The sequence below is a fragment of the Scardinius erythrophthalmus genome (genome assembly GCF_964197995.2).
Source record: "Scardinius erythrophthalmus genome assembly, chromosome: 8".
In the NCBI taxonomy this organism is placed as follows: Eukaryota; Metazoa; Chordata; class Actinopteri; order Cypriniformes; family Leuciscidae; genus Scardinius; species Scardinius erythrophthalmus.
Window position 1 is genome coordinate 18857850 of NC_138228.1, and position 27959 is coordinate 18885808.

Consider the following 27959-nt stretch of genomic DNA (forward strand, 5'->3'; position numbering starts at 1 on the left):
CAATACAGTCATTTCATTTCATCCATCATTTTATGCGCGTAAAAAGTGAGAGAGAAGCACCTGACATGTACAGATCTGGCAGCCATCGATGGTGCTGAAAGAGTCGTTGTACGGCCGACCGCCCACATCACATGCTGCAAAGGACATAATAGGCACGCACATTTCTGTGTAAGCGGTTCCAGAACCATTAGAGTCACAGAGAAATGATAGAGCTCAAATAAAGAGCTCAAAAGTACTTGTGAGCGTGTACCAGAGCAGGTAGGGCAACACTCCCCACGTCTCATGTAGGGGTTGGGACACGGGGTGGGCGGACACTCAATGCGATTACATGACACCGCACTGTTCTGCAAATAAACACATGCATAATGCATAGCGCATTAATTCTTCGGCTTAATTCTGTTCCGCATTCTCTACAACACCCACACCTGACATATAGTTTTTATTCATTTTTATGTATTAGTTTTAGTTTATTTCATTTTTATTTTTATTTTAGTACTTCAAATTAAACTAAACACAAATGAGAAATGTTGCCTAGGCAGCTGGAATTTATTTTTATTTCAGATAACAATTTTTGTTTTAGTTAAATATAATAATCCTGAAACATGCATAACAAAATTCAAGAAACATTTGCGGTATAAAATAGAATTTGGTTAGAAACTTATAGAAAGTCTCTTGTTTGAAGCCAGTAAGAACATTTACAGCATATACACTCTTTCCACTTTTGATATTTTATCAGATGTTGTGAATAGTTTTACATAAGCATTGATATTTTTAACTTTAATTTTAATAATTTTATTAAATGTTGAACCGTTACCATTACATTTATACCATTAATATTAAAATATTTCAGTGAAAAACTTAACATACCATTTTTAATGCAGGAGCATCTCCAAAACTTAATCATTGAAATGTCTTTTGCTATTTTAGTTTTGCCATTTAACCATTTTTAACATTTACACTCATACAAAGTATTTAAAAGTCTGTATACTTTATACAGGTTTTGTAGTGCAGTTTATTTTTAATTCAAATTCAATTTTAAATTCAAATTATATTTCATCTTCACAAGGAGAGCAAATACACACACACATGTTGGTGCACCTATCAATATGAGGGCATTCCACACACTGTAAATCACAAATAGTACAATCAACTTGGGTGTTTCAACTTAAATTACATTAAACGGAAAGAAAAAATGGATGAATCTTGTATAACTTGTAAAAAAGACTAAGTTTGACAAGTTAACTTATTTTGAGTTGAAGCAATGTAAAAACATGTTGTCATAACTTATAGATCATACCATATTTTACAGTGCATGTGTAAATGTTTTTTATACTGTACAAACTGTATAATCTATCCACTTTTCCTAACCCTACCCCTAACCCTACCCATCACAGAAAACTTTCTTAATTTTTACATTTTTAATAACACATTGTTTAGTATGTTTTTTAAGCCATTTTAATTGAGGACTCAGGAAATGTCTTCATAAACCACATTTACCAGTGTAATACCCACATCACTATGCAAATTTGTGTCCTCATAAATCATATTCGAACAAACACACACACACACACACACACACACACACACACACACACACAGTAGACTCACAGAGCAGATGCACTTGAGGCAAGGGTTGGATCTCGATACAAACACATCACCGTTCTCATGGATTTCACCTTCATGTCTACATTCTAAAGATTAACACGAAGAAAAAACAAATACACATGTATGAAGCAAATGCAAGTTCAAGCTCATTCTTTGGTACATATGAAAGTACAGTGTGGGTATTTTATGTGGAGATGCAACGTGGGTACTTGTTTGATAGTCATGGTAGCATGGTGTCTGAGGAAGAGACGGCTCCTCACAGGACTGTTGTGGACATGGATTCATTTCGCATTCTACTCTTCCATGCTATACACACACACACACACACACACACACACACACACACACACACACAATATCACAATGACACAAGAGATGCCAGTGTGGGAGAAGCAAAATAAAACATCTAAAAGACTAAAAGAAGATCAAAGACTAAATATTTTAGATTTCATACCTCACATGTACACCGGTTGCAGTCATCTGGGCTGAAGACATCGCCGTTACTATAGATATTGCCATGAAAGCTGCATTCTGCATTCACCAATCAGAGACATACACACAGTTTGTTGTGGTGGAACAAAACCCCTATGAAACCTCCTGAGATAATCATGTGAAATGAACCACATATTTCCTGCCCACATAAGATCAAATCTTATCTACAGTATGAACTCTAAAAGATGTCTGTAAGTATTCATGATAGACTTTTCAGACTGCTCCAGACATCTGATGTCTGAAAATGAGTTTTAACAGTAGTTCAATGAGTTCAATGATATATAAAGTGGGGTTGAAAAGTTTGAGACCAAACTCAAACTTCCTTAATACAAAATCTAATTTCAAAATGTATATAAACAGAACTAAGGATTCTGAAAAATGAAAAACTTTATTGATGTAAAGTGAGAAAAATGCAATATTGTATTAAAGTCCCCGTGAAATCAAAATTGACCCTATTTACTTTGTTAGCGCATATTACTAGTCTTGTGGTGAACAAATAATCCGTGCAAGTAAATATATATATATAAAAAAAAAAAATTTTACCATGGTAATCTTTAATCAAAATCTGAAAAGTTACTTCCGGTCTGGAATGGCGTCTTTTTCTGATGACCTAGGTTTGACGGCCTGGGTTGAAAATGCTTAACCACTCCCCTCAAACAGTTAGTCTGCTATGAGCGAGAGATGGAGAGGAGGAGCGCTAAGTATGCTAAGTTTAAACATGCTGTGGTGACACCGCGGTTGAAGCGGCCAAACTTGGGCCAGGATGATATGAAAAATTACAGGCCAATTTCTCAGATTTCCTTCGTTTCAAAAATTTTAGAAAAAGTTGTGCTGCAGCAACTACTATCATTTCTAAATAAAAATGTAATAGGAGAAATGTTCCAATCAGGGTTTAAAACTGCACACAGCACCGAGTCGGCGCTATTGAAAGTGTTAAGTGACATCTTTTTGGCCTTAGACAAAGGAGATGATGTTGTTCTAGTGCTGCTTGATCTAAGCGCAGCTTTTGACATGATTGACCATGACATCCTTATTTCCCGTCTGGAACACTCAGTAGGTTTAAAAGGCACAGTTTTGAAATGGGTTCAGTCCTACTTGAGTGGTAGATGTTTTTCAGTTAACTATAATGATAGGACCTCAGGAAAAAAAAAACTTCCGTGGGGGGTCCCGCAAGGGTCTATCCTTTCTCCTATACTATTCTCATTATTTTTGCTCCCTTTGGGAAGCATTTTTAGAAAGTATGGAGAGTCATTTCATTGTTACGCCGACGACACGCAAATGTATCTACCACTCAGCTCTACCAGTTCATTCGAGTCGCTTTTAGAGTGTTTAAAGGACGTTAAAAACTGGATGGCTAAAAACTTTTTAATGTTAAATGAGGACAAAACAGAGGTCATTGTATTTTGGCCATCAAAATGAATCCGCAGAAACTATATTAGATTCAAGTCCTCTAGCATCTTACACGAAATCTACAGTCAGAGATTTAGGCTTTTTAATTGACAATAAACTAAAAATGGACAAGCAAATTAATTCTGTGGTCCGGGCTTGTTTTTACAATCTGCGTATACTAGCTAAAACCAAACCATTTCTATCAAATAAAGACTTTGAAAGAGTTATCCACACTTTTATCTTTTCAAGGCTCGACTTTTGTAATTCGCTGTATTGTGGCATCACCGCCGCATCTCTGTCTCGACTGCAATCGGTCCAAAATGCGGCGGGGAGGCTTTTAATGAGGATAAAGAAATATGAGTCGATCACACCTGCACTGGAGTCTCTAAATTGGCTTCCAGTACAGTACAGAATAAGATACAAAATTTTATTGTTTGTATATAAATCGCTAAATAACCAGGCCCCACCATATTTGGCGAATCTTTTAACTTTGTATACCCCCCTCCAGAACACTATGCTCAGAGAATCAGGAACTACTGATAGTGCCTAGAACAAAACGCCTTCATAAGGGTGATCGGGCGTTTGCGGTAACAGGGCCGAGTCAGTGGAATGAGCTGCCGCTATCTATCAGGTCTGCAAAATCACTGTCGATTTTTAAGCATTTGTGTAAATCGCATCTGATATCATTAGCCTGAGTAGTAGAGTAGATGTGACAATGAGTAGATGTGACATTCTATATGTTATTTATTGACTGGTCTAGGTATGTCGTCATTTTTATTCCTTATTGGAATCTGTATGTAAAGCACTTTGGTTCAACCATGGTTGGGTTTTAACAGTGCTATATAAATAAACAAACACAAGTAAAACCCTGCCCTCTGTTCAATATTCCGTTTCACTTGGAAATACGTCACAACACTGGAGAAAAGTCGTTTGCAACTTTCGGTTCACAGGGACTTTAATCAAATAAGCATATTAGTGACATTGATTATGTAATGCCTTTGTACAGATGGTGAGATGTTCTTCTTTTGATTAAAGCAAAATATGCTTTAATATCATATATATATATATATATATATATATATATATATATATATATATAGACACACACACACAGACAGACATTAATTTTATTACAATTATTGTTATTAATATTTTTAATATCTTACTTATCATGATCACCAGCTGGAGTACCCTTGATACCAAAGGGCACTCTACCCCAGACTACCCCAGTCAGTCAAGGACTACATTTCCCATAACTCACTGCCCGGTCTCATCATTCATGATTGTCTTCAGCTGGTTCTCATTAACATGTCAGTCCCTGCCTATATAAGCCAGGTAAAATTAATGTTTTCTTACAATACTAATGAGAATTTTTAATTAAAGTATATTACAAACTTTTAATTTAGACCCTAAATATTCATATTAGCTTGTATAAAAATGGCATTATATGACCCCTTTAAGAAAGCGGTAGTATTTTTATTGGCATATTAAAAAGAATCTTAACATAGGTAACACATAGGCTACTCATAAATACACAAAGTAAAAAAAAAATATATATATAAACTATGAAAACAATGTCTATAATAATATGAAAGAAATTTTTAATAGGTTGTGACATTTGTTTGTGATGTTGTGTTGTATTTATTGCGCTTTGGTCGTGAATCGCTATTTGCCGAGATGGTCAGTTACGCAGCAAGATCGCAGCACATCTCAATTCTCATAAAGATGCGTTCTGTGTTCTCGCGTCCTTCCGAGTTCGTTCTTTCAAGGTCGCCTGGCAAGACCGGTCTCAAAGAGAACGCAAGTGTGTTCTTTGCGTCCTTGGAATTGAGAAACAGCTTATATAGGGTAAAAATGGCTTATATAGGGTGAATTAACAAGCTATTGATCAGCTGCTGAAAACAAGCCATGATGAGTCCAGGCAGAGAGCTATGGGATGTGTAGTCCAGGACAGAATGACAATGGCCTGGGAAGCCCTCAGGTGGATATGCAGGGCACTCCAACTGGTGACCATGACAATATTAATGATATACGAAATATATGTATAATTATCATTATTATTAGGCATATAAGTCACAGCAGTTTACAATGTATTTATAAATATGCGTGTTATAAAAATTATATTACCATTAACTTGGGGTGATCACACTTTCAGTAAACAAGAGAGAGAAAAGGAAGAGAAAGAGATGAAGCTGTTGGATTCTGTGAACTAGTTCACACCGTCTGAACGTTCAGATCCAATTTGACAGAGCGAGAACGGGAAAGAAATATAGAAGATAGAGGGGAAATAAATCTGCACATAGCATGTGTGATAAGTAAACACACTCTGTGAGTAAATTATCACCTGTCTGTGTCAAAAATGAAAACTGTCCTACAACAGACCATAAAAGCAAAACAGAATGTTGATTTGATATTTGTACTGTATATTAGTTTTACAAGGGTGCAGCAGTGCAAATGAATAAACAAACTGAGAAGGTAGTTATAGTTTGTGGTTCATTATGTTAATTTGTGGTTTGCATGTAAATTTTCTCTTGATCTATGGTTTGATTATTGGCTTGCTGATTAACGGAGATTAGATGGTTAATGCATATGACATAATGAATTATTTTGAGTTTTGATTCATAATGGCGATTTAATGGATGTTAGATTACTCACCACTTAAATGGTCACACTGAATGTGGCCATTGGTGCAGGAACAGACGGTGCGGCTGTCAGGAGACCAGCGATGTCCCTCATCCACTTGACGTCCTTCATAAACGCACTTTCGTGTGAGTTTTTTTGTACATTCACACGTTTCCAAGTACTCAACCTTTGTCTGCAGGTCAGTGTTCTACATACACAGAATTGATTGAAAAGAAAATGTGTGTATAATATCACTTGGTTGTGTCATGGTAAAATGATGTTATCAGACGCAGTTTGATACAGTGCTATTTTAGTATTATATACTGTATATATATATATATATATATATATATATATATATATATATATATATATTATAGTTTTGTTATTAATATTTTTAATTCACTTTTATTTTTATATTTTCAGTTTTCATAATTTTAGTAAAATCTTTAGCTATTTTGTTGTGTGCTTTTGTCATTTTTATTAGTTTTAGTTTTTCTCGTTAATCAAATGTAAATTTAATTAAATGTAATATTTTTAGTAAACGATAACAACACTACCTTAATATATATATTTATACACTATGAATTAATAAATAAATATAGCACAGTTCTATCATGGTACACATCGCTTATTCAAATGGCCATGGTCATAGTACAGGCACAAAATAACAATGATAGTACTATGGTACTTCTTAGTCCTTTTTAGCGCAATTTTCCACCGGACAAAATTGCGATTGTTAACTCATGATTTCTGTTCTGTCTGTGCGCACCAATCTTGCACTTCTATCTACTCCTCAACCAGACCACCTAGAGACTTCGGGTTTTCGGCATTATGTTAAAGGGGGGGTGAAATGCTCATTTTCACTCAATGTCCTGTTAATCTTGAGTACCTATAGAGTAATATTGCATCCTTCATATCTCCAAAAAGTCTTTTGTTTTATTATATTTTTAATTGAAAGATAGACTGTACCGAGTCTTTCCGGAAAAAAACGAGCGGCTGGGGGCGGGCCGTGTGGGCGAAGCTTAGCTGTGCTTACCCGCCTAGCTAACAACACACAGAGACATTTGTTCAACAGTTTTACTCACCGTTCCAACGCACGACCGCGAACCTTTATCATTGTGACTGCTCGATCCTTAAGCATTAGACGATCTGGGCTTTGTTTATAAAACAATCATCATCGAAATGCAGGGAACAACAGTCTTACACAACTCCGTTTATGCTCAGGAAAATAAACTCCATCCACGGGTTCCTTAACGCTGGGTTCTTTGGGAATCTGTGCAGGGTTGTCTTGCCCTGGCAACCAAAAACACACTTCTTTGGTGACATTGACTTCCCAAAAGCCAACTTTGATGGCGAACTGCTTTCACTCTCTTGCTCTGGTTTACGAGTGCGCGCGCGCCCGCGATCTTACCGGAGAAGTGCCCTTAGGACCCATATAAGGAAATTCCGTTACATCTGACGTCACACATGCCCATACTCAAAAAAAACTTTCCGAAACTTGTGACAAACCGGAAGGAGTATTTATGGAACAAAAATACTCCTTCAAACGTACAACTTAGTTTTTGAAACTTTGTCCATGTTTAGCATGGGAATCCAACTCTTTACCAGTGTAAAAAACTCAGTATGCATGAAATAGCATTTCACCCCCCCTTTAAGGAAGGTCTAATCTCGGGAACGCACTAAAAAAATCCAGGAAAAGATTTACTATCTCTTAGTGTTGTGATCCCATGACGTGAGAAAATTGCGCTAAAACACTCACTGAGTTTTTATTACTTGTTTGTCTAAAAAAGCACACCTGCACACCTTCTAAGTGCAGACACAATACATTCTCAATGTACCTGTTTCTTTAGCATGTCCAGCATGGTCTTGATGCTATGCAGGTTGTTCTCCAGTTGCCCTAAACGCAAGTCTGATTCACTGTGGTATCTTGAACTTAATACTATTTCATCTCCACGGTTTGCCTGGTCATTCATCATATCCAGGTCCAAGATTGCTGAGACGGTGGTACTGGTTGGTGGGACTGTGTCAGGAAAGGCATCTGTAATAATCACACACACAACCACAAATGCAAACACACATTATAAAAGAAGAATATATTGTGCTGGGCTTTAATAAGTAAAAAAAGAGCCCATGTTTTTTCCCCTAGATAGTTTAGACATATTTGAATATGTGTGTGTCAGTATTTGGTCTATAATGCAGAAGCATGAATTCAACTTGAGTTCTCTTACGAGAGGTTCTCTCGTATTGCGTAAGCTCTGCTTACGCAGCGGGAAAAGCCTTCTTTTCTCGAGATACTGAAACCAAAAATTATCCTTAATTTCATATATTGTCAACGCAGTGCGGCTGCAGGCAGCTGAGCTAGAGCGGCATACTGCGCGCTCATTGGCTGCCGCGCGGCAACTGCTTAAGCCTACCAGTGAGCCTGGCGTGACGTCACGCCCAATGAGGGCGCGCGCGACCTCGCGCGTCATAGCCCGCCAGAATGGGCGGCGTCAGAGCGTATATAAGGAAGGCTCGTAGGCTATATTCTCTGATTTCTGTCTTTTCAGCGAAGCACTCGTATCGCTGGTCTCTGAGAGGAAACCGTCGCCGTGGCCTTCTTGGATCAAGCTAACGAGCCAGCTTAGGACAGCCTGAGGAAGCCGGACGATCTCTTCGCCGCCTTCAGCCTGCCGTGCCAGCTCAGCTATCCGGCGATACATATCCTTCCGTGTTAAGCTCTTTGTGTGTATTGCTTTTCTCCGCAGCACTCTAAAAGAGCACGAGGCGTTGTTTCAAATGCCTCGCACCACGTGCGGCTCATGCCGCTCACCGCTCAGCGACGGAGACCGCCATCTTCTCTGCGCTCTCTGCCTGGGACGGGATCATGCAGCCGTCGCGTTTTCCTCGGGCGGCTGCGAATGCTGTGAAGAGCTGCAGATGTCGACCCTGCGGGCTCGACTCGCCCTCTTTTCAGACGCCGCTCCTGCCGTTGCTGGGCCGCGTAAGAAAAAACGCCGCTCACAACGCCCACCGGAGCCTGAGACACGAGCCAAGGCCTCGCCGGAGCCCCTCCCGCGAGCCTCGCTCTCTCCCTCTCCGCCCCCGCTCCCCGACGCGCAGCCGACGGCTCTCGCCCTCGATGCCGTCGACACAGCGGATGAAGCGGACGACAACGATCGGCTGGACACATGCTCTTTGTTAGCGTCGGACAGCGAGGCGTGGTCCGGCTCCGCCCGATCCACCTCCTCCACCAGAGCTTCCAGCAGGGCTCCCGCCGGAGTGGAGGCCGAGCTTCTCCACCTCCTCACTATGGCGGTCGAGCGTTTGGGCCTCGAGTGGTCTGCGCCGGAGGTACCCCCGCCTAACAGGCTTGATGGATGCTTCCTGACCACCAGTCGCCAGGCTCCAGCGTCTAGACCGGCGCCGTTTCTGCCTGAGCTCCACGACGAGCTTTCTAAATCCTGGAACGCTCCAGTTTCGGCCAGACTCCGCTCTCCGGCCTCATCGACTCTCTCCCGCATGGACGGAGCCACGGAGAAGGGGTATGACCGGATTCCACCGGTCGAACAGGCGGTTGCAGCGCATCTTTGCCCCCCATCCGCGAGATGGCGCTCAAAGGTTGCCCTCCCGTCCAAAGCCTGCAGGACTACTTCGGCGTTCGCCAGCCGCGCTTTCTCCGCCGCTGGGCAAGCCGCCTCAGCCCTGCACACAATGGCGGTCCTTCAAGTTCTCCAGGCGGACCTCCTCCGCCAGCTTGACGAGGGAGAACTGGACAGATCGGCCCTAACCAACCTGCGCAGTGCGACGGACCTTTCCCTTCGCACGACCAAGACAGCAGCCCAAGCGATCGGACGATCCATGGCTTCGCTGACCGTCATCGAGCGCCACCTTTGGTTAACTCTCGCCGATATGGGGGAACAAGAGCGATCCGTCTTCCTGAACGCCCCGCTCTCGCCTACTGGTCTCTTCGGCCCGGCAGTGAGCGGCCTCGTGGACCGTTTTTCTGAGGTACAGAAAGCGTCACAGGCCATGAACCTCTTCCTGCCCCGCCGCTCGAGCTCCGCTGCAGGCCGCTCTAGCCAGCCTCCTGCACGCAGCTCCGCACAGCGGCCGTCTCGACCCCCGGACTCTAAGCAGCGCCAGCGCGGCCGCCCCAGGTCCCGCTCCACCAGCCAGCACAGGCCGCCGCCCCCGCGTGGGCCTCGGCCTAAGGTAACGCTGAAGCCCGAGCCTGCTAAGTCCTCCTAGCACCCGTCGGGAGGAAAAGACGGGCGGCTCCCGCCGCGGCCGGACCACCGTCGAAACTAAGATGTATCCCTCTGCCAGTCCCCTTGTCAAAGGCTACTGCAGTAGTGCCCACAGCAGCCAACGAGCCAGTTTCGCAACTCTCTCGCCTGCACACAAACGCCGTTTTTACGGCGACCCAGATAAATCGAATAAAGAGTGTAATGTCTGGTCAGACGGCTCACGCCGTCAGTGTTATGAGTGTAGTAAACATGCCCACTTCCCAGTGCTCATCACTACACACAAGCACAAATTCCCCTGTGTACCCCACAGAGTGCACTCACATAAAGCGCGCTACGGCCGCTCGAGTGATAACTGTAGGTCACGTGCCCACACTTCAGTGCTCACACCTACACAGTGCTCGCTCTGTCTCACACGCTTGGGTAACGGAACATTCTGCCACTGGCCGCGTGTTAATACAGAGCCCTGTGCCCGCTACACAGCACGCACACTCTCAGCTAAACATGTACGAGCCAGCCACCGGCTGTGTGTTAATAAAGAGCCCTGTGCCCGCTACACAGCACGCACACTCTCAGCTAAACATGCACGAGCCAGCCACCGGCGGTGTGTTAATAAAGAGCCCTGTGCCCGCTACACAGCGCGCGCACCCTCATGTAAACACGCACAAGTCAGCCACCGGCTGTGTGATAATAAAGAGCTCTGTGCCCGCTTTACAGCACGCACACTCTCCGATAAACATGCACGAGCCCGCCCCGCTTCTGCGCCGCGAGCCGTCTCACAAAACGCTCTCTCACAGCGCTGTTCAGCCGGCTGCCGCCATCTGCGAACCCCCGTTCCCCCTCACTGCCACTGCGCGATTCGCGCTTACACCGCCACAGATTCCCCATCCCGCGCTGTGCGACGGGCGAGAGTCAGAGGCGATTCGACCCCTAGCTATGAGTGCGAATGCATGGAAAGCTATCCAGGGTGTGTCGAAGTGGGTACTGAACACAGTGATAAAGGGCTATTCGCTTCAATTCGCTCGCCGCCCTCCGCGCTATCGCGCTCGGGCCGAGACTACAGTGAAAGCGGATGCAGCGCATCTGCTTCACACAGAAATAGCGAATTTGCTGCGCAAAGGGGCGATAGAACGGGTTCTCCCTCCGGGTTCCGAGGCAGGCGTATACAGCCGCTATTTCCTCGTACCCAAGAAGGGCGGAGCACTCAGACCTATATTGGATCTGAGATATTTGAACAAAACGCTTATGAAACGGCCGTTCAAAATGCTCACAACCAGTCAAATCCTCGCGCAGATTCGCCCGGGGGACTGGTTCATATCTCTCGACCTGAAAGACGCGTACTTTCAGATTCAGATTATACCCCGTCACAGGCCATTCTTGAGATTCGCCTTCGACGGCCAGGTATATCAGTACACTGTCCTGCCGTTCGGCCTATCCCTGGCACCCCGTACATTTACGAAGTGCATGGATGCGGCTCTCGCACCCCTGAGATCGAGGGGAATGCGAATCCTGAACTATCTGGACGATTGGCTCATTATAGCGCACTCGGCGGAGGAACTAGTTTCCCACAGAGAAGCGCTTCTCGGTCACCTGCAAAGCTTGGGTCTTTCCGTGAACTGGGACAAGAGCTCTTTAGCCCCCAGCCAGTCTATCACTTTTCTGGGTATAGATCTGGACTCGGCGGCAATGACAGCCAGACTGTCCGCACAGCGCGCGCGCTGTGTTCGACACCTCGCCGCCTCCTTTCAGGAGGGAAAAGTTTTTCCATTGAAAACTTTTCAGAGGTTGCTGGGCCACATGGCATCAGCAGCAGCTGTCCTGCAGCTGGGTTTACTCCGAATGCGTCCGCTTCAACGCTGGCTAAAAACGGAAACGCCCCGCAAAGCATGGATTTCAGGCCGTACTCCAATCAGAGTGACTCAGCGCTGTGTTACAGCCCTGCAGCCCTGGCTGACGGCCGATTGGTATCAGCGGGGAGTGTCGATGGGAACCATCGCACACCGCAAAGTGATCTCGACAGACGCGTCCAACATGGGTTGGGGAGCGACTCACGAAGGCAGTCCGATTTGCGGCCCGTGGTCGAATACGGAGAAAGACCTTCACATAAACTGTCTAGAGATGCTGGCGGTCGAGAGAGCGTTGAAGCACTTTCTACCGCTTATACGGGGACACCATGTGCTAGTTCGCTCGGACAACATGTCAGTGGTGTCGTACGTGAACCGCCAGGGTGGAATCAAATCCAGAACCCTGTGCGCGCTCGCAGAGCGCCTCCTATCCTGGGCTCAAGGCCCGTTGCGCTCCCTAAGGGCAGCTCATGTACCCGGTCGTTTGAACGACGGCCCGGACAGACTGTCCAGGGACAACGTTCCCCCAGGGGAATGGTCTCTACACCGCCAGACGATACAGACGCTTTGGCGTCGTTTCGGCGAAGCGAAGATCGACCTCTTCGCCACGAGCGAGAACGCTCAGTGCCAGAGGTTCTTCTCGAAACGGGAAGACGCGCTGGCCCAGACCTGGCCCAGCGCCCCGCTGTACGCGTTCCCACCGATCTCGATGCTACCTCAAGTGCTAGCGAGGATCAGGAGTTTGAACTGCGCAGTGCTCCTCATAGCCCCGCGTTGGGAAAACCAACCATGGTTCCCCGAGCTAATGAGACTGGCAGACACAGCCCCATGGCCGATTCCGGTGAGGAGAGATCTCCTCTCTCAAGCCCGAGGCTCGATTCTGCATCCCCATCCAGAGCACTGGTCTCTGCATGCGTGGATAATCAACGATTACTCGTTGGCTTGCCAGAAGGGGTAATTAACACGATCACGCAGTCCAGAGCCCCCTCGACGAGGCGGCTCTATGCGTCTAAATGGTCAGTGTTTAACAAGTGGTGTGTGAATACGGGTTCTAATGCTCGAACCTGTGGAGTTCCACAGGTACTGAAATTTCTCCAAGAGATGTTGGACGCGGGCAGGTCCCCCTCCACGCTCAAGGTTTATGTCGCGGCCATAGCAGCGTTCGCTGAGTCGGCGCGCGGCCGTGCACTGGGCAGAAATGAACTCATTACCCGCTTTCTACGCGGGGCCAGGAGAATGAACCCTCCACGGCCCCCGACGGTTCCTATTTGGGACCTGTCCCTGGTCCTGGAGTCCTTAAAAGCGCATCCCTTTGAGCCTTTGGACTCAGTGGAGTTGAAATACTTGACGCTTAAGACTGTTTTTCTGCTAGCTCTGGCTTCAGTTAAACGTGTGGGAGATTTACACGCGCTGTCCATCAGCGCGTCGTGCCTCGAGTTTGGACCTAACGACTCGTTAGCCATTCTCAAACCGAAGCACGGCTATGTCCCCAAAGTGTTAGGCACTCCCTTCAGGACTCAGGTCGTTACCCTATCGGCTCTGCCGTCCTCCAGCAGTGAGGAAGGGGTCAACTGCCTTTGCCCGGTCAGGGCGTTAAGGTGTTATGTGACGCGCTCTGCAGCCTTCAGGTTCTCAGAGCAGCTTTTCGTTTCGTTTGGCGGGCGCACCAAGGGTCGCGCCGCTTCGAAACAGACACTGTCCAGATGGATAGTAGACGCTATTGCAGCAGCTTATGCGTCAAAAGACCTGCAATGTCCGTTAGGCATACGGGCTCATTCCACCAGAGGCATGGCCTCATCGTGGGCATGGTCCAGTGGGATTTCCATTGATGACATTTGTAAGGCGGCGGGCTGGGCGTCCCCCTCCACATTTGTTAGGTTTTATAACCTGGAAGTTCCCGCTATGCAGGCTAAACTTCTGTCAGTCTAGTCGTGATTCGTGTCCTGCCCAAGGGTCAGGCTGTATTTCCGATTAGCTTGTCTGTTGAGCTGCACGCTCAGGGTATCAGTTAACATGAACCGGCAGTGCCGTTCTGTGTTTTTTCCCTATGTGTGCTTATGAACATGTGTTGGCCCGCACCGCTGGCCACCTGTTTAATCACCTCTATGTTTTTCTATGAGTCATATGTGATTGTTAGGCTCGCACGGCGTGGACAAAGGGTTCCCGCTGCGTAAGCAGAGCTTACGCAATACGAGAGAACCTCTCGTAAGAGAACGATACTTGGTTACTCACGTAACCTCGGTTCTCTCTAGAGAGGGAACGAGTATTGCGTTCCCTGACCGTGCTGAGCCTATCGCTCGCGTCGCTTCAGTCGACAGAAAACAGAGAATATAGCCTACGAGCCTTCCTTATATACGCTCTGACGCCGCCCATTCTGGCGGGCTATGACGCGCGAGGTCGCGCGCGCGCCCTCATTGGGCGTGACGTCACGCCAGGCTCACTGGTAGGCTTAAGCAGTTGCCGCGCGGCAGCCAATGAGCGCGCAGTATGCCGCTCTAGCTCAGCTGCCTGCAGCCGCACTGCGTTGACAATATATGAAATTAAGGATAATTTTTGGTTTCAGTATCTCGAGAAAAGAAGGCTTTTCCCGCTGCGTAAGCAGAGCTTACGCAATACTCGTTCCCTCTCTAGAGAGAACCGAGGTTACGTGAGTAACCAAGTATCGTTTTCATTAGCATCACAGTGAATCTAATCCTCTAATCTTTATGAACCTGCATGACCTTTATTTGCAGCTTTGAAAGTTTCCTGTTGTGAGTGTTTTTGAATGTGCATATGTAGTCTGATGTTTAAATTATTTTATTATTGGTTTCATGCCTGTTACATTGTCACAGAACCACGGACGCCTCTCATATGCCCTTGTGGAGAGTTCAGCAGTCTGCCAAAAACCCTGAAACAATAAGAAAAACACATACTGTCGGTTATGTGAACACGAACACAATAGCAACCCATTGCAAAGTCATGACAGTAACATTGTAAAACAGATGAGCAATGACAACACACCAGAACAATCACCACTAAATAATGCTTTAACTGTAACACAGCTGTGAAAATCATTTAACATTAATACAATGGCAGCACAGTTACTGTAACATTAACCATAATCAAACTGCAACAAATTATAATATTACAGTATTCTAATGTTTAAGCCAAAGGGTCAGTGTTCGGCTGGTTAAACGCATCTTACATTAAAAAGTAGCCTTATACAGTATCTTGATCTGATCAAATTTGTTGCAAGCAACGCATAAATATAAATACTATATTATAGCAGATGTTTTGTGGCCTATTCTTTTTTGAGGGCTTCTAAATGTCAATAGTCCTGCACCACTTTTATTGAGGAGAATGGGAATGCAAATGGATTGCTTTCTCCAGGTCATATAGATCTACTTAGTGTCGCCTGATACTTGAAAAAGATTCAGAAAATTTAGGAAAAACTGAAAAAAATACTTTGGAAAAATATTTCTGCCCTCACAGACAACTAAATGCTCTCTAAGTTTCATCTTAGAGCAACATGTTTTTTAAAGCAAAAGTTTGGAATAATAACAACTGTTTAATGTTTTTAAAATAAATATGTTAAAGAAAAACTGTTTATTTGATACAAAAATACAGCAAAATCATTGTGAAATATTATTACAATTTAAAATACCTGATTTCAACTTACATATTTAAAAAAATGCAATTTATTCCTGTGATGCAAAGCTGAATTCTTGAAGTCTTCAGGGTCACATAATTCTTAAAGAAACAATTCTAATATGCTGATTTGCCTCTCAATTATTAATAATTCCTCTTATTATCAATTTTGAAAAATATTAATGATAGCCCCCAAAATGTTTGGACATGTAGGGGACACTTAAAAATGAATGAATGCCTTTGCATTAGATGATAAAATATCAAACTAAGTGGCATTAATGGCAAATAGCACACATCTGAAGAGAAATGTACAAAAAGTAGATTGTGAAATTTAAAATGATAAAACATATATTGATATAATTAAGACAAAAAGAATTTGGACAAATTGTGGTTGTGAAATGTCATTGTAACTTGTCGATTAATGTGCTGAACTACGCCTGTGGTTATTCTGCTAAAACACCTGTGTGAATCTGATGAGAACTGACTTCAGATGTTCACTAAAATTCACCTTGGGACCAGTTAGAAGTCCAAAAAGTGCAAAATTGGCATATTTTTAGCTTCACCTAAGTCTCCAAACTAGTGCTGTCAAAACGATTGACTGCGATTAATCACACATAACATAAAAGTTTGTAAATATGTATATATATACACAAATTTATCAGACCACCACCCTAAACTAACAATTACCAAAATGATTTTTTATGTTTCTATAATGGTTAATCCACCAGTATGTGTAAGTTCTTTAGTCACTGTTGGCCAAGTCAAAGTCCAGACTTGAATCCTATTTAACAAATTTGGGATTTAGTGGATTCAAAGATAGATTGTACAAAAGCAAGTCTCTGGGTACAACAAGAACCTATTTGGAAGTCAATAACAACAGTGTCACGATCACCTTTCACCGTCACTGCCTACATCATCTTCTACGTCGCTGTCATCGTCACCATCTGTTTCTGTCACTGTCTTCTGTTAGTCTCTGTCCGCACTACAGTTCCCAGCATCCTCCTTGACCCACACCTGCACCTCCTCTACCATTACCTGCACCTGTCAGCGATCATCATTATCATCACAGCTGTCTGTCATTGTCTAGTCATCATCTGTGTATTTAGTTCCTTCTGTTCAGTCAGTCTTTGTCCGTTCTTGTCTATGTTAAGTGGTTTTTGGTGTGAATGTTATCCTGTCTGTCTGTATCTGTGGAAATAACTTTTGTGAGTAAAAGTTTATATTGGAATCTTCTGCCTTCATCATCTTACACCAAACCGTGACAAACAGAGACTGTGGAAAAGTACTGAATGCCAGCAAGAATGCGAGCTGTTATCGAGGCCAAAGAACATCATACAAAATATTACGTTTTTTAGTTATGTGTGAATAAAGACTATTTAGTTGTTTCAGTTTGTTATTTGCCGAATAAATGATGAATTGATTTATTCCTTTGATGCAAATATTACCGTTTTCTCTTTATTATGGCAGGTGAGCTATTAAATGTGTTAAGCACTGTATATATAGTGGGCAGAAAAAGTATTTGATACAGGTTTTCCCACTTACAAAGCATGTAGAAGTCTGTAATTTTTATCATAGGTACTCTTCAACTGTAAGTGACGGAATCTAAAACAAAAATCCAGAAAATCACATTGTATGATTTTTGAGTAATTAATTTGCATTTTATTGACTGACATCAAGTCAAGTCATCTTCATTTATATAGCGCTTTTAACAATGTAGATTGTTTCAAAGCAGCTTTACAGAGATAAACGTATAATTTAAGGTAACAAAGATTGTTTTGGCTTTATAGCGGTTCTTTAATAAAGTTATTTTACAGCTAAAGTTAGTTTTGATTGATTCGCTTCCGTCGCAACAATCATTTGTTATTAAATTAGGGGCCGCTAAGACGACACCATTCTCTCTACATGGACTTTAAACGCGAACCTGTGAGAAACGCTGATGGTGGTCACATGCGCATTAAGAATTTGTTCTATAGTTATGTGCTTTTGAATATATTTACGCAGGTTTGGAATTCCCTACAAACCAAGCCTAAACAAAGTACTGGCGTTTCCTTATAATTTTTGATACAGAATTGTATTTTATCAATTCGGGGGAAGGTACGCGAATTGAGTTTCCTGACAACGCTTTATCTGTAGAGTGGTAAAGGGATCCTCCATAGGGAGAGACTAGTTGGCACTTCAGCACTGCGTTGGATCGGGTCCAGGCGAAGGTCCTTCATCAGATCTGGATACGGCCTGGATCCGGCAGGCTGCGGGAAAACCTCGGGATAAACAAAGACACTAAAATTAGCGTAGATGCTATTCTTCTTATGATGTAACGAGTACATCAGGATTTATGGGAAGTGTTCCCGGTTCCAGCTGACCTAATATATGCAGCCTAACATTGAATTATAAAGTAGCCTATAGTGTATTATGTGAATGCTAGGTCGAAGAGATGTGTCTTTAGTCTAGCTAGAGTGTGTCTGCTTCCCAGACAATGTTAGGAAGACTGTTCCAAAGTTTTGGTGCTAAATAGGAGAAGGATCTACCACCAGAGGTCAATTTTGATATTCTAGGTATTATCAACTGGCCGGAATTTTGAGATCGCAATAGACATGAAGGACTATAATGCGTTAAGAGCTCGCTCAAGTACTGCGGAGCTAAACCATTTAGAGCTTTGTAAGTGATCAGCAATATTTTAAAATTGATGCGATGTTTAATAGGCAGCCAGTGCAGTTTTGACAGAACCGGGCTAATATGGTCATACTTCCTGGTTCTGGTAAGAACTCGAGCTGCTGCGTTTTGGACCAGCTGTAGTTTGTTTATTAAGCGTGCAGGACAACCACCCAGTAAAGCATTACAATAATCTAGTCTTGAGGTCATGAACCCATGAACTAACTGATCCGCATTTGTCAATGAGAGCATATGGCGTAATTTAAATATATTTTTAAGATGGAAAAATGCGGTTTTACAGATACTAGACACGTGACTTTCAAATGAAAGATTGGTATCAAAGAGCACACCCAGGTTCCTAACCGACGACAAAGACTTTACAGAGCAGCCATCAAGTGTTAGACAGTATTCTAGGTTATTACGTGAGGAAGTTTTTTGTCCAATAATTAGAATCTCAGAGTTTAGAAGTAGGAAATTACGAGTCATCCAATTTTTTATATCAGCAATGCATTCCGTTAATTTTGTGAATTGGTAAGTTTCGTTAGGTTTTGAAGAAATATAGAGCTGAGTATCGTCGGCATAACAGTGAAAGCTAATGCCATGTTTCCTAATGATATCTCCTAATGGTAGCATGTACAGAGTGAACAGCAACGGTCCTAGTACTGAGCCTTGTGGTACGCCATACTGAACTTGTGATCGCTAAGACTATATGCTGCTACAAACTGATAACGGTCAGATAAGTATGATTTAAACCATGCTAGTGCAATTCCACTAATGCCAACATCATTTTCGAGTCTATTTAAAAGAATGTTGTGGTTGATAGTGTCAAATGTAGCACTAAGATCGAGTAACACTAATAGAGAGATACAACCACGATCGGATGATAAGAGCAAATCATTTGTGACTCTAACGAGAGCAGTCTCGGTACTATGGTACGGTCTAAATCCTGACGGGAAATCTTCGCAGATATCATTTCTTTCAAGAAAGGAACACAGTTGTGAAGACACTGCTTTTTCTAATATCTTTGACAAAAAAGGTAGATTCTAGATCGGCCTGTAATTGGCTAATTCTGTAGGATCAAGTTGCGTTTTTTTAACAAGCGGTTTAACAAGTATTTGATACATCAGAAAAGCAGAACTTAATATTTGGTACAGAAACCTTTGTTTGCAATTACAAAAATCATAAGTTTCCTGTAGTTCTTGACCAGGTTTGCACACACTGCAGCAGGGATTTTGGCCCACTCCTCCATACAGACCTTCTCCAGATCCTTCAGGTTTCGGGGCTATCGCTGGGCAATATGGACTTTCAGGTCCCTCCAAAGATTTTCTATTGGGTTCAGGTCTGGAGACTGGCTAGGCCACTCCAGGACCTTGAGATGCTTCTTACAGAGCCACTCCTTAGTTGCCCTGGCTGTGTGTTTTGGGTTGTTGTCATGCTGGAAGACCCAGCCACGACCCATCTTCAATGCTCTTACTGAGGGAAGGAGGTTGTTGGCAAAGATCTCGCGATACATGGCCCCATCCATCCTCCCCTCAATACGGTGCAGTCGTCCTGTCCCCTTTGCAGAAAAGCATCCCCAAAGAATGATGTTTCCACCTCCATTGTTCACGGTTGGGATGGTGTTCTTGGGGTTGTACTCATCCTTCTTTTTCCTCCAAACACGGCGAGTGGAGTTTAGACTAAAAGCTCTATTTTTGTCTCATCAGACCACATGACCTTCTCCCATTCCTCCTCTGGATCATCCAGATGGTCATTGGCAAACTTCAGACGGGCCTGGACATGCGCTGGCTTGAGCAGGGGGACCTTGCGTGCGCTGCAGGATTTTAATCCATGACGGCGTAGTGTGTTACTAATGGTTTTCTTTGAGACTGTGGTCCCAGCTCTCTTCAGGTCATTAACCAGGTCCTGCCGTGTAGTTCTGGGCTGATCCCTCACCTTCCTCATGATCACTGATGCCCCACGAGGTGAGATCTTGCATGGTGCCCCAGACTGAGGGAGATTGACAGTCATCTTGAACTTCTTCCATTTTCTAATAATTGCGCCAACAGTTGTTGCCTTCTGAAGAATAACAAATTTTAAGAATCTATTTCAAATATGTTTTAGATCTGCTTATCCTACTTCCTTACATAACATCACATAAAAAACTAAGGTGAACTATACTGTATTGGGCATTCAAGGTGAACATGAGGGCATCCATTTACTGATTAGATTTAACAGTTTCCTTTGAAGGGGTTTTGTTAGTCTTTGATCTTTCTACTAAGAGTTAAACTATGTGTGAATGTTTACCTAGTCTTAGTTCTTGTGACCATGTGTTGTTTATACAATTTGGGGGGTACCATTATCTCAGTTGGGGGTAATTGCCTCTATTGTCTTTAGATGATTAGATTCAGTAGTCATCTCAAAGGCTGTGTGTACTGTAAGTTCAGCACCTTTAAGGACAGCCCACTGAATTGCCTATAAGATACCGTTTAAAGTTCCCTTAGTCAGATTATGTTGGACGAACCGCAGCCGCGCTCAATAAAGAATAACTTTGTTTGAACGTGATCCCAACGTCTCCTGGTCTCTGCTTCGATGAAAGAAAACTTTCCAACACTTCTCACCAAGCTGCTTGTCCTGTAGCCCATGCCAGCCTTGTGCAGGTCTTCAATTTTGTCACTGATGTCTTTACACAGCTCTCTGGTCTTGGCCATTGTGGAGAGGTTGGAGTCTGTTTGATTGAGTGTGTGGACAGGTGTCTTTTATACAGGTAACGAGTTCAAACAGGTGCAGTTAATACAGGTAATGAGTGGAGAACAGGAGGGCTTCTTAAAGAAAAACTAACAGGTCTGTGAGAGACGGAATTCTTACTGGTTGGTAGGTGATCAAATACTTATGTCATGCAATAAAATGCAAATGAATTATTTAAAAATCATGATGTGATTTTCTGGATTTTTGTTTTAGATTCCGTCTCTCACAGTTGAAGTGTATCTTTGGTAAAAATTACAGACCTCTACATGCTTTGTAAGTAGGAAAACCTGCAAACCTGCAGTGTATCAAATACTTGTTCTCCCCACTGTATATACAGTATATATATATATATATATATATATATATATACACACTGTATTGTAAATATATATATATTTAGAAACTTTTTTGTTAGATGCGATTAATCGCAATTAATCGATTTGACAGACCAACCACTTTTTTAGGGGCACTACCATGTAGGTAACATACTGTAAGTGTTTGTGTCAATAAACTCACGTTGAACTTGCTGGCCTTATTTCCTGCAGTGCTGGAGAACGTGACCTTCAGATCGTGTGGGAAGTCTAGAGTCAGGAATCGCCCACCTTCTTTCAGTTTGAGCACCACGGCCTCCTCGCATTCCACAAACAGCACCACCTGTCTGGGCTCCACACTCAGAGCCATCCTCACCCAACCAATTGTGAAGGGACTACCGCCTGGCAGCTTGATCACCTCTGTCCGTAGGCCGTCCGCTGTCCTGACCTCCAGCTGCAGCCAGTCTGCTCGGGTGTTGGAGACCAACTCCAGCAGGGGGCGTCCGCCATGCTGCCGCTGGGCAGGGGAGGTGAGGGAGATGAGAGTGGCCTCCGAGCCTCTGGTTTGCCGGCCCACCAGGTGCAAACCCAGGACGCCCTGTGAGGTGCTAAAGAGGTCGTCAGAAAAGTCCTGGCGTAGCGTGAGATAAGGCGTGCCGGAACGGAAACGCCAGGCTGGCATCTCTGGGTCACGACCTTTGGCCTTCCGGTGAGAGTGAGTGACGTTTAGAGCCTTCAAGAGGTTGATTACTAATAGAGGAAAATAATGAAATGAAGAATGGCATCAGCATTATGATAACATTAAAATGGCACATGCTTCATGACTAGTAATCATTCAGAACCATGATATATCAAGGTACCGTGGTATTACTACAGTATTTGATAGATTACCATAACTGCACCATGGTACCTACATAGTACTTTTCGTAAGGGTGTTCTTGTTCTCACAGTCCTGACCGATTAAAATATCTCATATGTTTAATTTACTACCAGTAACGGTCCTTCAGAAATTATTCTTGTATGCTAATAAATATTATAAGGCAAGCGTTCAAATAAATTACATTTTAAAATAATGTTAAAATATTGTAAATTACTGTTTTTAAACGTAAAACAAATGCAGTCTTGATGAGAGAAAAATCTAAATTATTCCAGATTTTTAAATCGTAGTGTATCTGCATCAGATGAAACAGTAGAATATGAAAAGATTTATAACAGTTTATAAGTAAATAAATAAATAAATATGTAAAATAAGTATGATGTGTATAAATAAGTATGTATATGTAAATAAATAGTGTGTGAGATGTATTTTGCTGATTTTATTGCTTTTCTCAAGTTGTTGCCCAGATGACAAAAAAAAGTTGTTGTTTTATGTTATTATCATTATTATTACCTATTTATACCTGTTTAATTATTTATTTGTTTGTTTATTAACTTATTTTCTTTGCATCCTGAATGTATCATAAAAATGATAAATAAATCATAAAAAAATAAAAAGTAATTATGAGATGTAGGGGAAAAAACCCTGTGGAGCAATGATGGCAAGTGAGGAAAATGCTCTTAATGACTTCCTTTTCTTTGTCAGATCTTTACTGTTCCAAACTTCCCTGAGGACAAAGCAGCTCCATACACACACACACACACACACACACACACACACACACACACACACAAAATCTCAATCTGTATCTCAGGCATTTCTTTATGAAATCAGACTGAAAAGATAAGGATCTAGGAACTTAAAAACCCAGACAGAACAGAGAGACAAGGAAGAAGACAGGTTATGTGAAGTGGTGAGGGTCTTTTGAAAATTAAAAAAATTAAAAATTCAGAAGGCAATCAGAAACATACCTGCACTGCACTGGGCAGAAATCATAAACCGTCAGATAAATACAGGCTAACAGAGACAGCGATAACAGTCAAGAGAGAAGTGTTTGAGTTTGTTTTTAGAAGCTAAGGTTTGAGAAAAAACATGTCCAGATGAAGACAGATAAATCTAAATTCAGAATCAAAATCCATTTGGGGACATTCTCAAAGTCAAAATAGCTTTTTTCCTATTGCAAAATGTTTTCAGGTCTAGAGTTAGTCTGTAATAATCATAAAGTTAATAATTAAGAAATTTTGAAACTTTTTTTAAGTTATTGTTCTAATGCAAAAAACAAATAATTATATATATATATATATATATATATATATATATTCATTCATTATCAGTCAACAGTATATGTATATTAGGGAAAACAGTCAATTTGGAGATGTTCCCAAAACGTAACAACATTTCAAAAAGTAATGTCAAAAACAAAATAATGTCTTTATTTACTTATTCAATATGGATGTTTTAGTTATGAATTTATGCATAGGCTATCTTTAACAGTCATTTTTACATTAACACCTGTTAATGTAAAATCTTTCCTGTTTTTCACTATTTTTAATATTTTTTTTTAAATAACTTTATTAAACTGTTTGTGCAGTCCTGTGGTGACAGGTCATTTATTTTTAAGTATAACTATTTCAAGTACTCTAGATTTACCTGAGGTCATAAAACTGCAAATATAATAAATATTATATTGTCTTTCTGTAGGCATGTCCTGCACTGGATTATAGCGTGGACATGTCAATAGAAAGACACGACTCACTCATCCATCACTGGTTCCTCAACTCCAGTGCATCAGTGATACAATAGCTGCGGCACAGATCAATGAAACAATGTATCATGTGTTTGATTGACAGCTGCTCTCACCGGTATTCGCGTCCTGATGAGTTTGAACACAGTCACAAACATTCCAGAGGAAAAAAAAACTCCAGACAAGATCTCCAACTACAGACTTCAGCCCCATTCTCACCAGTCAGAAAAGTTTAGTTCTCACAAAGTCGCCAGGAAGAAAAAAAATACCAAAAAAAAAATACTCATACTGATTATAAATATCTAAATATATTACACATTTCCCCCTCTCCCCCCGCGAGATGTCGGATGAAGAGCCTGATGAGTCCTCTTGAATGGTCTCGTATGACAGCGACCCTCAGACTTGAAACATCTGGATTTGTTTTCGGCTGTTTAGCTGGGGGGGTTGGCTGCTTTCCTGTCGCTTCCAAACAAAACAAGGCGAAGCTTCGTTATTTTCCCTCCTCCGAGATTGAAATAAAGGCTATAAATGTGACAGTGGCTGGAGACTCTGCTCCTCTAACCCTGAATCCTCCTCCTCTACAGCCAATGGAGAAAATCTGCAGACTTTCATTTGAACATTTCCGGATTTCCGGACTGCTCGAGCGCTTCAAGTCCTCAAGAACACAAAGCAGTTTCATTAACACATAATGCACAATATTAAGTTATACAAACATTATTCTCAATAGATCACGTGCATCCAAAAACGAGTAAATATGAATTCTGGAAATATATATCATAAAGGCAATAAAAAAAAAAAAAAAAAAAAAAAAAATATATATATATATATATATATATATATATATATATATATATATATATATATATATATATATATATATATATATATATATATATGGGGTTTTATGAATTATTTTGAACTAATAAATTAATAAGACTATACCCTTACACTGGCTATATAGTGGCAGTAATGGACAAAAAGTAATATTATAGTACATTGTAAGAGTTTAAATTTTTTGGAAAAGATTTTTTTTTTTTGTATTCCAGCTTTTAGTTTCTTCATGTGTATAAGAACACTCAGATGACCTTTGTTTCTGATTTCTTATTGGATAAAGCTAGGATACTATTTCAGCCTCCTAATCTCTCTGTCTTAATTACAGTGTGCTTCCAAGTCAACTCTATTAGTATTAGTGTGTATGTGTGTGTGTGTGTGCTCCTCTGCCAGTGTTTGTTAAAGCATATAAAGTACACTAGGACAAGACAGAAATAGCCGAGATTACCGCACAACACATGCTGTCACACTTTACCATCAGGATCATCAAGAGAAAACATCTCATAACATTTTTGCTTTGAATGTGACATATAGAAACTAAAATCTATCTATCTATCTATCTATCTATCTATCTATCTATCTATCTATCTATCTATCTATCTATCTATCTATCTATCTATCTATCTATCTATCTATCTATCTATCTAGATATACTATCTATCTAGATATACTATCTATCTACCTAGATATACAACTAAAAGTCAGAGACCATAGAAAAAAGTTTTGCAGTTTTGTTTTCAAAATTATAAGCATAACAAATTGAGTAAAAGTTGAATTGAAAAAAGTTTTGAATTTCAAATTTGATTGATTATTTGATTAGATTAAAAAAAAAAATTTGTATCCCAAATTTTCAGTGTGGTCTCAGACTTTTGTAGCATGTTTGATTACACTATCTCAATAAATCGGTTATGATGTGTTTTTGCCATAGACAGTATATAAACGGTTTTTGCTCAGAGGTTATCGGCCATCTCAGAATACTGTTATTTCATTGGCCAGGAGTGAAGCGTTGCTATTGGTTAAACCATATATTACGATGGTAAGACCTAGATGTGGCATTTGACTTGACCTCTTACCTTGGCGTTGGCTCTTATCCAGTGAGTTTGAACACTAAACCTCAGACTTATCCACTGTTCTCCAACTGCTCCAAACACAGACATGAGGTGGACACTTACATGCAAGTCACACACAAACAATACTCGAAATCTCTTTTTTACACTCACATCCAAATAAAGGATGGTAATAACGTAACTTTGGAGAGAATATCTGGACACCTGGACCTGAAGGACAGTTAGATGGGACAGGTAAGGTTAACATGCGATCTTTTCTTATTTTTCAATACTAGTCAAGTCAAGTCAAGTCAAGTTTATTTATATAGCGCTTTTCACAACACAGGTTGTATCAAAGCAGCTTCACAGTAATAAATTAGAACAATACATCAATGTTTGTTTCTAGTGGAACGTCTACGTTTGGTAATGCTGATCAATAGTATCGTTGATTGATTAATTCAATTAAATATCCCCAAATATCCCCAACTGAGCAAGCCAAAGGCAACAGTATACTACAATACTCAAACAGCCCTGAAATCTATTTTTGGTTTGTCTTTTCTTCTGTATGAGAGAGAGAAATGGATGCTCCATCAACTTGTGTAATAGTCTTGTATAACTGGTGGCAAACCTCTTTAGATGATCTGTCTTGTTTCTCAGTGTGCATGTTTACCGCTCGTATCATAGCATGATTGTTTGTCTTCACATTAACAAAATGGTGGAGATAACGTTAGACTTCGTCGAACTCTAATGATGATGATGAAATAATGTTTATTCACAATTATTACCTATAAATCTTCAATCCCTAACCATCCACAATACTATACGGTCACATAAAACAAAATACTAAATTCCACAATGGACATTACAGAATTACAATAATAATAATATAAATATGTAGGCTATAATGAATTATGACTAAATTGATTTCACTTTTTCAATGATCTTTTGTTGCTAAAAACATGGTGGGATAAATAAATGCTGGAATATAAGTTTGCAGAGTTAATGTATGTTCATTCATATATTTATTTCAACTAAGCTAAATGAATAAGGAATCAATTTAGTTGTTAAATAGTTGCAAATGTTTTCATAATAATAATAATAATTCATCTATTTCAAATAATATAAACAAAAAAATCTTCTACCAAAAGGATATCACATAAAACAAAATTCTGCACGTCATGCCTATGAACACCCTTTCATATTATTGCTTAATTATATTATAGGCCTAGTGTACTACATATTACAATTTAAGCATTAAACTTTACTTGTTTTGAACGTTGTATTGAACAATGTACAGCATAATTAAATGTGTTCTTGATTACTTGAATGGAAATTGTTTAACACAGCTCGAATACGTTTGTAAGCAAGTGTGTGTTTGGGTGTTTACACGTAAGAAGGCTTAACTGTCTGCTGAAAACCTCCTTAGGAGATTTATAAGTCTTAAACAAGAGCAGGGCTGTTTGCTGAAAGTCTTTCTTCTTATGTCATACATTTACAGGTCATGTTACTCCATGCTGGATTTTCTAAACATGAATGCATTGCAATAATACATTTTCAGCCTTTTTAGCTACATTCAACCAGCATCTGTTTCCCTTGAGCTAAATTAGCCAATTTATAATGAGCTGTATTATGATGGTATGGTAATGTACTATACAAACAATGGCATGAGAATGAATTGTTAAGCTTTCAGTAATGTTCTACACTTTAACAGACAGTAAATATAATAACAAAAAGTCATTTTTAACATGATTGTTTTTTTATCCCCGCAGTGAGAAATGTTTTTGAGGTTGATCTTCAGTCAACAGCCACTGTGGAAGATTCTAATATTCTGCCACCTTTATTCAGTGGTCAGCCGGCATTCTGTAATTGGTATAAACACAAACAGAGACAAATCACATGGAAAAAACACACACTCTCTCACTCACTCACACACACACACACACACACACACACACACACACACACT

The 27959-nt window shown here is 41.3% G+C and overlaps 1 protein-coding gene across 1 annotated transcript in view; it reads right to left on the reverse strand.

Annotated features, from left to right (window-relative positions):
- kcp (kielin cysteine rich BMP regulator) overlaps positions 1-24582 on the reverse strand; it is a 62053-nt gene extending 37471 nt beyond the window's left edge. The window contains exons 1-12 of the mRNA XM_081371854.1: positions 24233-24582; positions 21701-22245; positions 15003-15068; positions 9886-10337; positions 9125-9678; positions 7950-8149; positions 6142-6316; positions 2060-2136; positions 1815-1911; positions 1609-1691; positions 251-344; positions 61-134 (exon numbers count right to left, since the gene is read on the reverse strand). Coding sequence (XP_081227980.1) covers positions 61-134; positions 251-344; positions 1609-1691; positions 1815-1911; positions 2060-2136; positions 6142-6316; positions 7950-8149; positions 9125-9678; positions 9886-10337; positions 15003-15068; positions 21701-22245; positions 24233-24329 — 2514 coding nt within the window. The 5' untranslated portion in view covers positions 24330-24582. The remainder of the gene's footprint in view (positions 1-60; positions 135-250; positions 345-1608; positions 1692-1814; positions 1912-2059; positions 2137-6141; positions 6317-7949; positions 8150-9124; positions 9679-9885; positions 10338-15002; positions 15069-21700; positions 22246-24232) is intronic.
- Positions 24583-27959: the final 3377 nt, after the last annotated feature.